Source organism: Argentina anserina, chromosome 3, assembly GCF_933775445.1.
Source record: "Argentina anserina chromosome 3, drPotAnse1.1, whole genome shotgun sequence".
NCBI classification, from domain to species: Eukaryota; Viridiplantae; Streptophyta; class Magnoliopsida; order Rosales; family Rosaceae; genus Argentina; species Argentina anserina.
The window spans coordinates 47,091-59,367 of NC_065874.1; the positions used below are offsets into that span (position 1 = coordinate 47,091).

The following is a 12,277-nucleotide window of genomic DNA, read 5'->3' on the forward strand; positions in this document are numbered from 1 at the left end:
CAAATGTTTCACCAACATATTTTACTAAAACTATCACCCGAAGGAAACATAATTACATAAAATAATTGTCTTTTAATAATACACTTAGAAAACTATAACTAAAACCAGCACACAAACATCTCTATGATGAATCTCTGCATTTGGCTTAGAAAGTAATAAGTAACAATGCTCTGTTAAAATGAATAACCTATTCAGAGAACCCTGAGATACCCTACGTAGAAGGGATAACCCCAGGGTCAAAACCAAATACGAAAACCCTAAAACCCCAACCAAGGTCCAAAACCCAAAGCCAACTCATCAGCCCAAATAGACCAAGCCCAAAGGAATTGACTTTGACCTAGAAACCATTTTATTACTATCAGTTGTCATATGTCGTACACCACCGCGGGTACAAGAATGAACTTTAAGGCTGCTGATTAAGCAGCTCTCCATATTACGTCATACACCATGGCACCTAAGGGTGGGCATAAAGTTCGTTTGGAAAATTGAACCCGGGAAAACCCGGCTCTAACCGACCAGTCTGGTCTGGTCCTAGAGATGTTTTTACGTGTTTTTTGTGGTCCGGTTCGGTCCTCACTATTTCCGGTCTGGTCTTGGGCTTTTGATTTGCGTGAAAAAATGCCCGAAAGCCCGAAGGTATACGTGTATTTATGTTATTGGGTTAGATTTCGATGGTACAAGTTTACTTTTGGATCATTTCTAGCTAATTATAGTCAAAAAAGCCCTAAGAACAAAACTACTATTTTATTTCGTAGCTCGCAATCGCACATTAGGAACTGAGAGAGGCGACGACTGAAGAGAACATACTTTCGTCTAAGTGTGAACAACGAAGCCAACGATGAAGGGTCATTATTCATCATTCTTGCGATTCCCTATTTACTTTTCTGGTATGTGTTCAATCGATTGTTTACTATGTTTATTTGATTTCGGATTTGTTTATTCTTCTAACTTCAATTTTAAACTCCCAGTACTAATTATATGTAGGTTACAGACTTAGGGAATGAATGGCCCAAAGGACGACTCTGTTCGGGTTGGGTCCTTGTAGTCTTACGAAAAAAATGGTACTAACTGGTCCTAATCGGACCTTTAATTTTTTAGAAGAAAAAAAAACTGCCCTGAAACGTAGGTTTCCGGTCCGGTCCTAATCGGGTGAAAAATTGGCCGGTTTAGGACCGTTCCTAGCCTTAATTGCACCACCCTAACCTAGGAGTGTAAATGGGCCGAGCCGAGTACTAGATTGTTCATGTTTGGCTTATTTTCATTTGATCGAATTCGAGCCAGGCTAAAATTTGATTTTTTCCCTTCATGTTCAAGCTCAGCTCGGCTTGAAAAAGCTCGAGCTGGGCTCGGGCCGACTTGAATCATTTGTAATTAATATTTTAAAATTAAGAAATTCAAAATAAAATTCAAAATTTGATGTCATAGCATCATATAAAAATATCTTTTAATTAAGAAAGAATGGAATAGTCAAGTACATGCTTGTGGCTCCATGACGAATTGACGATGTGAGTTGTTTGTTTCTTTAGAGTTTGACCATTTTGGGCGGTGAAAAATTTATGGAACTGATCGAATTATGGCTCATAGTAAACACTATTTATATAGTGTACAATAAGATTATAGTTTCATTTAATTATTATTTATAATATATTTTTAATATTATTTCTCATATAAAAATTATACTATATATATATATTATAAAAATTATTAAATCAAGCTTAATAAATGAGCCAAGCTTTAAACGAGCTCGAGCTAGCTCGCGAGCTAAACGAGTCGAACAAGCCGAATACTTGTTGTTTAAGCTCGGCTCATTTTCAAGGTCGGGCTTAATATTGAGTTCAAGCTTAACTCATTTATCTCTACGAGTTCGAGCCGAACGGGCTAAGATCGAACCAAATACGAGCGGCTCGTGCCTACTTACAGTCATACCCTCACCTTCGTTGGACATGCCAACTCTACTGCCCATGAAGAAGCCGATGGGAATACCACAATGGCCGTCATCAAAGACAAAAGTCATTGAAGGTGGAGCCAACCCCAAGGTCACAACCTTCATCACTGCGATGAGATCCTCATGGATCACCCCACCCAACTATGGTATAAACACCATATCTGATCCCTCCTCCACAGTTGAAGAAAAAGAAAAGGAGGAAAACCTTCTCGATGCTTAAATCCAGTGAGTACTACTCTCATAAGGCCCCTCGCCAAATTCACAATACGTAACCACTCCCATTGACAATGGAGGCTAGGGCAAGAAGGAGAGAAATGAGAGAGAAAGAGAGAGAGAAGAACCGCATACTTCACTTTTTACTAGAGAGTCACATAAGTTAATGCTTAATAGATCATTTATGCCTTCAAAAGTTTCGATATTGGTAATTGAAAGATATCATTTTGGCAACTCAACTTCAACTATGTTCTCTACGGGCATGATGAGAATCACATAATACAAAAGTTTACAACGACATTAACCTCATAACATGCACAATAAGGAAATCAAGGGGTATTGGAATTGAGAGTTTCTATTCATATCTCTTAAAATGACACTTAGATTTCTCTCTTTTTCATAGACAGTTTTGATTTAGTCAATTCATATGAAATTACCAAAAAACAATTCTTAACTTATCTATTCTAAATTACAAATGTAGATAATTATATTCTATATTTATTGCTAGAAAATCCCAAAATGGGATATAAAATTGCATAAAATGATTGAATCGATTACCCTTTTTTTATAAACATCATAAGTCACAAAAATTAAATGTAGATGATTAACATCAAATTGAATGTAGACGATTTAAGTATAAACTATATACTATCTAAAATTTCGCATAAACTTTGATTTGAGTGAAAGAACAAAACTCGTTCATTAGAGGTAAAAATATTTCATATACATTGATGTTAATTATTGGTGAGTTGATATATATATATATATAAATGAATGAAAAAATCTACCAATTTTATTATAAATTTAGAAAATAAGGGAAATAGTGAATTAATTCGAGAAGATAATTTGTGTGATTATTATACTTTTTTCAAGTTGTATATAATAAATGAATTTGAAATAGAGTATGAAATAAATTAATTGATAGTAGTCTGATTTAATATAACAAATTAGATAATGAGCATTTTAGAAAAATTATTGAGGTCTAAATAACATTTTAGGTATCTGTAAAAATAAAATGGAAATCCACTGAGTAAGGAGATCTAAATACTGTTTTTGAAAATACGAATAGAAACTCCAATTGTAATTTAAGAATTAAGAGACATAAGAGGCAAAAGAGAAAAGAACCGTTAGACTGTACTTGTATTTGGAAGTTCCAAAAAAGAGGAAAGAACGTTGCCGTTATGACCCTTCGATAATAGAAAATCCAGTAATGTCATCGCATGGGAGGGGCAGGCGGACAAATTAAAGCAAACGCTTGGCGTCGAGCAATGCTTTTTATCCCCTGCGCGCATTCCATATTTGCTTTCAGGTGATCATTTGAAATTTCAGATCGAAACCCTCAACGTACAAAATTCCCCTTTAATATGGAAAACGACTGATCAATGCTGCACTTGCACTAATATGGAGAACCATTGACGCACAGGTTCCGGAAGCTCTCCCTCGAGTTGTGTCTGATATGTGCTTATCCATCTTGTGCATGAAAAGAAGGAAAAGAGAAAAGGTTTTCTAATGGTGTCCACCCACAGTACCTCTCTAACTGCTAGCCTACAAAGCACAACTATGTTTTTTTTTTAAAGTAAAGCACAACTATGTTTGAATGCAAATATTCTTCCATCCGGCATTTGACCTGGTTCATCGTATTCTAACTTAATTATACAGATTAAGTGGACGGCCTGAATAGACGTTTAGAGTATTACATGGAATAATGCAAGATCAATTTTCTCTTATTAATGCCATTACTATTCTGGAGATCCTTTTTTTATTTCGAAGTTCGTAGAATAGGGTGATAAGGGTCGATACTATAAAAAAAAAAGTGGTCTATGATATCTTTGCTGTTAGTCCGTCATCTTCACCGAGACACCGATCTTGCCATATCTGTTTGCTCAAAGATTCCCCTATATCATTGTTTGGTGTCTTCTAATAATTCAGCAATACTCTATCACAAATTCATCATAGAATACCTTATTCCGAAATAGATACGCGTACTGTGCATGGCTACATGCACTGATGCAATTAGCAACTTGTTACCATCTGCTTTGGTTATTAATAATTCAAACCAGAGAGTTTGAGGTTATTAATAATTCAAACCAGAGAATTTGAGCCCGCCGGGCTTTCCTAGGCCGAAAAGAGTTCAGTGCTGCAGCTTGAGCCTCCAAAAGTATGTTATCACAATAACAGGTGATTCACGTACGTATATCAACATTCACTATTGCATTCCATTAGGTTCGTAGCTCCATATGAATCATAAGTTGAAAAAAGAAAAGATCAACCTTTCTAAGCAAGTCCAGTAAAGAGGTTAGAAACAACCACACAGATTTTACACAGACCCTTGAGATCACGATTCATTTTGGTGAGAGGTGAAGAAGTGGTATTGAAAGCAGCTTGGCAATCATCGGCAGCAAGAGAAGCAACACCTGCCAAATTTGCAAGCTCCAAAAAAGTCTCGGAATTGAGGTCATCGTAAGCGAGTTGCAACGCAGAAACAGCCCCGTTATAATCATGGTAACATTGTCGCAGTTGTAGTTGTTGTGCTCCTACAGTCTTGTTTAGGAGGTGGGCAACATGGTGTTGGGTGGTGGAGGCATTGAAGTACGCTAACCCAAAGGAGATGTAGGCGAGCACATATCTATCAGCAGTTGGAGTCCGTGGGTCGCTGTAGAGAGACTCCACACAGAAGGAGTAACTTGAATATGTTTTGCGACAAACAGCGTCTACAAGCTTGCTGGTTGGCCTCAATGGCCTAGTACTAGTTGTAGCAGCACAGGGACATGGTATGAAGAGGCAGCATTGAAACAAGGATAGAGTTGAGAGACACAGGATATGGTGATATTTTACCATTTTCTTCTTTTCCTTGTTTGGTTTTCTTGCTTGTATTATAAATAATTGATGCAGCGAAGCAATCAAGGAGAGTGGCATATAGCGATGCATTAAGTGATGATACATTTCTGTCCTGAGCAATAAGGATACAGGATACATTTCGATCAAATCAATACGAGTTCGGTGGATGTTAATGGTGGTTTGCAAATATCGGCACATAAACGATCCTTCCATTTGTAAACATAATGAGGGAAACCATTAAGATATTTATGCAAGTCAATTCATCCAGTACTAGTCACGTAATACGGGTGCCATATACATCTTGCAATTTCATCCTAGTCCAGTGGTTCATCCTAGTTTTTTCTCTCCTCCCTCCCTATTTCTACACATCCATTGGCTGATTCGCGTGCTCACTTTAATTCTACATCCAAGGGTGAAATTAATAGCACATTAAAGTTCATTATCTAATGGTAGAAACTTAAGAATTTGTAGAACCACTGATGATTTGTTAATTGGGAGGACTACTCATACCCTTACGCTCTTACACTTGTTTCATACAATCGTGGGTTTCTTTTTCGTCACATCGAAGAAGATTCTGGGCCTACTACCACAAAGACACAAAGTCTAGAAGACAACATCTGGTGGCCCGGTAACACAATGACCACGTGAATGCGTGGCCACTGTGTCTTGTTTCTTTTTTATCGTGATATTCCAGAACACTAGACAGTAGAAAACAACTAGCAAAACCATGATCACGGAACAGGCTGTCACTACTCACCAGCAACATTCATATTTCATAGCATTACAGAGACGTCATCATCATCCCCTTGCTGCCCAACCTCCACTTATACAAGATAGGCTGCCCCCCCCCAACACACATTACTATTAAAACCATTAGGTGTAGAATATGATTTCCTAATAATATGCAGCTGCCTCTGATCAAGCTTAGTCAAATTCAACCATTAGCATCAATGCTACAAGCTGCTTGTTATATTGTGACAGTTTAAACACTGATTCAAGTAATAACATGTCAATATTCCGTCCAACAACAAAACATGATATGCCTACAAAATATGTAAACAACTTGGAGTTTATCATACCAGTAAAGAGCTGCACATATATATATATATATATATATAGATAGAGATTTTCTCAGGTCTGGAGGTCCGGACCGTCCGAATTCGGCCATTCCGGCCACCGGCGACGCGCAACAACGACGCGGATGCTGCCAGCTGTGCTCTCCCTCCCGTCTGTGCCGGCCGAAGCTCAATTAGCGACCCACATTGGCCGGAATGGCGAAATCTCAAGAATCTGCCTAGAAACTTGATTTTTGCAGATTCCGGCCGCCGTACGTCGCAGATGAAGCTCCGGTCGTCACAGACGAGATCGTTGGGAGGTGAGTAGTATGGCTATCGTGGTCTGCCCCGTCGTTGCGGCCTACCGTCGCCGGAAATGGCGAATCCGGACGGTCCGAACCTCCGTAGCCAAGAACGCCTGTATATATACAGCCATTCTTGGCTGCGAAAGTCCGCACCACTGTTTTGGTGCGGATTTCCATTTTTGCACCACTTTTTGATCGAATTTTCTCATCTTCATCGTCTAGTATCTTAAATAATATTGTGTAGATCATCTCTGCAAAATTTCAGCCAATTTGGTGATCGTTAAGGCTTTCAAAATTGTGTTTTTCTATAAAAAACATGAACGGTTCATGTTTGACAGAATTCAGTTCGTCCATTTATTGTTCGAATTCGAGGACCTTAATGATCGCCAAATTGGCTGAAATTTTGTAGACATAATCTACACAATATCATCTAGATATTAGATGGTGAAGATGAGGAAATTCGACCGAAAAGTGGTTCAAAAATGGAAATCCGCACCAAAACAATTGGTGCGGACCTCTTTATTTGAGAAAATCTGTATATATACAGTACAAAGGATGTGAGGAAGATTGCTCTACTAGAGATCATAACATCCATGCACGACACAAGGAGAACAAGTACAAAACCCCCTAACTATATATAACAGAAAGATTTACAAGTACATTGTGAATTCTGCAGATATCTATAATCACAACTCAGAGTCCAAAAAGTAGGAAAGAGCAACGAGGGGGAAAAAAATCAAATTGTATACAGAAAGAATAAAGCTTGAGAGCTTGTTACTCCAGAACAAAAAAATGCCTACAGAGGGAGATAGAGGAGAACCTGTCACAATTATGGTCGGCCTAGAAGGTATTGCCCAAAAACTTCCAACTATGTCATAAGACCCCTTCTATGGATTGATGTTGCATTCTCGCATATACGTATGATCATAATCAACATATTTTGCCCAGTAACTTCTGTATTTGGGTATGCCTATCTCCAGCCATGGTTTCATGTTGCCATTATAGTGTATAACAGCTGCTCGATCAATCTCCTTCTGGCTTACACTAGGGTTATAACCAAGGCCCAGCACATGCCATGACCGTTCAAGTGGATATGTGTGTTTCCAAAAAGTTATTAGACCAGGTGGTAGCGTTCCCAACTTCCACAACTGTCTATCATGATTCTGTATACACACAAAAATAAAATAGTTCACAAAGAGAAAAAAGGGGAAAATACAGGCTGGTAAAGTATGGCAACATGAATGCATCTTGGAGGGATGCAAATTTTAATCTGAGATTATGCCTAAATCCAGTCTCCAGAACACAAGTCTATAACTCAAATACATGTTTCCTGATCATGCAATATTATTGAATGAAAGCTAAGGAGTTACAGTGATTAGCTAGTTTCCATTCACGAATTGGAGTTTTGTTGCACACACAGTAATGTTCAAGGAAATGAAGCAGTCAAGCCACTCAATAAAAATTCAGGGAAATGAAACCATTAAACTTACCAGCTTTTGCCATCTGTGGTACACCTCTGTGATGTTTTGTTTCTTCCATTGCTCCAAATCAAAGACATTCATTCCATATGCCCATCCACAAGCATGAGGGTCAAAATTCTTTGAAATAAGAGGATTTGAAAAATTAAGATAACGGTCAAAGCGATGGAAGCTTTCTCCACAAGTCTCTACAGCTCCATTAACATTTCCCTTCAAATCATGGGACCAGAGCCCTGTAAGATCCTTCTGCACAACTACGTCATCATCCAAGAACAGAACTTTGTTGAGCTTTGGGAAGATCTCTGGAAGGTAAAATCGGAGGTGGTTTAGGATAGATAAGTATTTTGGGTTTCGGTACTTCAAATTTGAATCAGAACTGGAGCGATGAGTCCTAAAGTAATAATCTATCATGGATGCAGAGCCCAACTGCTTCAGAACAGGACTGTAGCTAGAATTCAACCATGTAAATTCTTCAATATTTTGAACCTGAATAGTAGCTTTTCCGGGTGGATTTACCAAAAACCACATTCTCATCGCAGCATAGTTTAGCCTGTCAGTAACAATGTGGAAAACATGGTTTCCAGGGTCCTGCCAAGATACCAGGAAGTTGATCAGTTAGAGATGTGAACAGAAACTGAAGGTCCAGTACTTGGATGGAAGATACTAAATTAGTGCCGGGCAGCAGCAAGATAGATGTACCTTAGCATGGGCTACAGTTGAGTTTACGACAACTGCCGTTGCCAATACATTGTCTGAGAAAAGCGCATAGTGGTACAGCTGGGGATCTTCTAGTCTCTCTTGATAAGGAAAGTTCCTTTGAGAAGAATTTAAGGAATAGTATTCAGTGGTGAGGCGCAAGGGAAGACAGTGAAGTCCCTTAGGAACTGTTTTTGCTGTTAACTGGGTTAAGAACAAGGTCTGCTTCTTGTGGACCCGGAGTTGCTCATCCATTGAATGGAGCATAGCTCGAAGCTTTTTCACCATAGCAGCACAGTCATCTTGAATCTGCTTTCCTTTAGCCAAAGTCTGTTCCATTGCCTTTAACTTATCATTTGCACTGCATCAATACAAACCATTATTCCGGAAGATATAAACAATATAAAGCAAGATAAAGGGGCAGAAGCAGGTAGACATACAAAAATGCTAATTTCTGTTAAGAGAAGACATACTTCCTTGGCAGGTCAGAATCCTTGCTTGCTTCCCCAAGTGCTCGCTGAACTTCCTTTATGCAGAGTCGAATCTCCCTTAAGAACTGGGGATTGTTTCTTGTAGCTGGAAGAGATAGGTAGACCTTTGCCCTGATGAGCTGGTCTTTCATAAGTCTTACTTGACCATCCATAATAGTTGTTTCATGATTGTTTTTCACTGATACAGTTTTGACAGATTCTCTTTGATTAACCTTAATGGAGGTCTGAGTGGATTGCTGATCAAGCTTGATTTCCAGGAAGAAGAAGCAGAACCATAAAAGAATGAGAACAAAAGAAATGAATTCTGTATAGTTTAAGGAACTAGAATTGGAAGTGAGTACCAGAAAATGGATACGATTTACTGGACAAAATTTCACAAGTTTCAATTAAAATTTTGCCAAAGGAACCATTTATAAACAACTCAACATGAATATAGCATTGCTCTACATATCTTGTTATAAAACCTAACTGTTAAAATAGTCTGGTAGTTGATGATGTCGAGCACCAAAATAGTTAAATCTCAGATTAGGTGATGATAATCATCTTCAACACGTATCAAATCAAGCGCAAGGGGAATAACTTTACATTTGTGAGACAACATGAAGCTGTTAAAGTCACTGAAAATAAAGAATTGAGTAAAAAGATGATAATTTATGTACCCTATTATGTTCAGAAGTTGCTGTTTTAGCATCCGATTGAGCCAGAAGCTGGTTTCCTTTCTGCTCAAGTGTCCGAGTGACCTGAATGATGGGGTTCTCCTTTTGAGATTGATCTTGTTCGTTGGAGGTGGTAGCCAACACTCTGGCTGATACTGATTGGCCATCCAACAAAAATAATGATCAATAAGAGCACACACCTAAGTAGCAATTGTTAGAATTAAGAAAATGAGAGTACCTTGGTGGGAGTGATTGGTGCCGATCTCCTTGGACTCTGGAAATGATTTAGTAGAGTTTTCGGAGTATACGACTCCAGCGGGTTCTTCAAGAGTGGACAATTCCTAAGGGACAACAACAAGAAGAAGAAAGTAAGTTGAATGTATCTCTGTATGGAGGGAACAACAAAGAGGTAAAATAGGTGCAAGGAATAGACCTGTGGAAGCAGATTTAGACGGCCAGTGTGAGCATTGAAAGGCTGCGTGCAGATTTCAAAGGTAAGATGAGAGTTCAATCAAAGACAATGCAAATATATCCAGACAAGACAGAAAAGGAAACTTACGAAAGCAGTAACGTCTTCAACAAACTCGTCTCCGGCTGCTGAGAAAAGCATCGGGTTTTAGTTTAATTAGCAAGACACAAGGAAAGAAATTGGAACCGCAATTGAAGAAATAACAAGTTACCGGTGGAAGAAGAGGAGGAGTGGATGGAGCCGAGACGATCGGTGTAAAGAATAATGGGAGCAATCACAGTCACAAACAGCATAGCCATCACCACATTCCTCACCATCATCTTTTCCGGCCTTGCCTCCGGTGGGATTGGTTTAGAGTCGCTAGGTGGATATAGAACGGAGGGAGAGAGCAGGAGGAGGATCTATGTTAGCATTGGAATTAATGTACTACCCCTCTGATTACCTCTCATAAACATTTCACTCGCGCGTGGACTGCAGCTGCAACTTGAATCAATAGCAAATTATTCCTTTTTTTTCTCTATGAAAACTTAATCCGACCCAAGATGGAGTTGGTACTCGCGCGTACACGTACATCATTTCAATCATGACCATCCATCATTATTATAACCTCAACGGACAGCATATGGTGTCGGCAACTCGGCCAGCTGCAATTGATTGTTACCTTTATTTACTGGGAAATAGTAGCACTTACTCTTTCAAATGCTAAACCCACTCTCTTGCCACTCGTATTATTTTCGTGTTCGTTTGATCAATCCAGGCCTCTTAATTTCACATGAATTTTTTTTTTTTACAGAAATTTCACATGAATCCTGTTCCATCTATTGTGCTCAAAGTTCATGACCCATCTTTATTTTACAGCAAGTAAACAAGTAAAATGAGCTGCTTGATCTATGGCCTTGCCTTCTATGCAATCCTTGTTTTAAGATGGTGGCTAAAACATCAAGTCCTCGTATCTCTAGAAAGCTAAACAGAAACACTCTGATTGGAACACTCGGGGCAAACGAGGCCTTGGTGGCAAAAGTCTAATCAAGTATTTTAGCTGTGCCAATGGAAACCATCACTGAGGGCAGACTCACCATAGAAACAACAAGTCATGTAAAATATTGTGCTCCTGTAACTCTACTGCTTAAAGAAGAACCATGCAAAACAGAAGAAAAGTGAGACAAAATCCTCTAAGATTTTGAATCTATATATTAGAATTATTTTTATCTTCAATTAACCCAAGCTACTTCAAGAGCTTCAACCTTTACATGGTTGCGGTAACAAATAGATACAATTAACAGCCAGTATGAAATAAGGATGCATACACTACACAAGTGTAACGGAGATGTTGAAAGCACGACAAGGCAGAAATATAAATCAGAACTAGGGGGATATCTAGGGATAGTCTTCAGGACAAATTAATGCTTATTACCTTTAGTGACCTTCTGCTGTACGTTAGTAACTTCTGCTGTAAATTTTAGCAATGCCAGCTACTTTAAAAATTTGCAAGTCTCATGCATGCATGATCAGAGTCCGATTGAGCAGGGGGCTAGCTAGTTTTAACTGTCCGCACTCTAATGTTGATTTTTTTTTTTTGGTAATGTTGATTGACCATTCTCTTATCCATGATTCCATGATCATATTCTGGATTCAAAGTAACTGATGATTAAGTGGGTGCATGCCACACATCTTCCTCAAGCTTGGGCTGGTCTTGTGGAAATTCTACCTTTTCATCTGGATCAGTCTCATCATAGAAACATTGCCAGCTGAAATTAGAAAATTCAATATGAGCTCCAGCTGAAGTAGTGCTTACGGCGGGTGTGTGTATCTGATCATATTCTAGGGATGATGAGAAGACGTCTTCAAAATTCCAGTACTCCTGATCTGATTTCGAGATTACACCATCTTTCATCCACGGGAAATCGAATACCCCCAATGCCAAGTCATAGTAATCATGGGAATCTGATGATGATGATGTCTTACAACTACTATTAACAGTTATGCTACTGCTGCTGCCGCCGCTGCCGCTGTGGTTGGACTTGTATTCAAGCACCTCATTTTTCAAATCAAAAACACCATTTAAATAATCATCCTTTGTCTTTGCATGCTTTCCTGAACGAATCATATGTTCTCCATCTCCTTCTCTTAC

General features: G+C 38.8%; 2 protein-coding genes across 3 annotated transcripts; both read right to left on the bottom strand.

Moving 5' to 3' along the window:
• Positions 1 to 4,331: 4,331 nt before the first annotated feature.
• LOC126788796 (cell wall / vacuolar inhibitor of fructosidase 2-like) lies at positions 4,332 to 5,090 on the bottom strand. Its single transcript, XM_050514808.1, has one exon. The coding sequence runs from the start codon at positions 5,084 to 5,086 to the stop codon at positions 4,433 to 4,435; it is 654 nt and encodes a 217-aa protein (XP_050370765.1). The 5' UTR covers positions 5,087 to 5,090; the 3' UTR covers positions 4,332 to 4,432.
• A 1,875-nt stretch (positions 5,091 to 6,965) lies between these two features.
• LOC126789319 (probable galacturonosyltransferase 4) lies at positions 6,966 to 10,616 on the bottom strand. 2 transcript variants are annotated; one of them, XM_050515450.1, is made up of 9 exons: positions 10,358 to 10,616; positions 10,237 to 10,271; positions 10,111 to 10,152; positions 9,916 to 10,018; positions 9,681 to 9,832; positions 9,004 to 9,266; positions 8,534 to 8,891; positions 7,847 to 8,422; positions 6,966 to 7,519 (listed from the first exon to the last, which is right to left on the bottom strand). In XM_050515450.1, the coding sequence occupies exons 1-9, from the start codon at positions 10,464 to 10,466 to the stop codon at positions 7,244 to 7,246; spliced, it is 1,914 nt and encodes a 637-aa protein (XP_050371407.1). In that variant the 5' UTR covers positions 10,467 to 10,616; the 3' UTR covers positions 6,966 to 7,243. The 2 variants fall into 2 exon arrangements, with proteins under 2 accessions (XP_050371407.1, XP_050371406.1); XM_050515449.1 differs by having other exon boundaries at positions 10,237 to 10,274; positions 10,358 to 10,615.
• Between the last annotated feature and the right edge of the window lie 1,661 nt (positions 10,617 to 12,277).

Bases quoted from the DNA above. Each gene is read 5' to 3' on its own strand.
- LOC126789319 (XM_050515449.1), bottom strand. From the start codon at position 10,466: ATGATGGTGAGGAATGTGGTGATGGCTATGCTGTTTGTGACTGTGATT. The intron at 10,153-10,236 runs GTAAGTTTCCTT...ATCTGCACGCAG, and splicing joins TTGAAGACGTTACTGCTTTC to CCTTTCAATGCTCACACTGG. The intron at 8,423-8,533 runs GTACATCTATCT...GTATCTTGGCAG, and splicing joins CAACTGTAGCCCATGCTAAG to GACCCTGGAAACCATGTTTT.
- LOC126788796 (XM_050514808.1), bottom strand. From the start codon at position 5,086: ATGCATCGCTATATGCCACTCTCCTTGATTGCTTCGCTGCATCAATTA.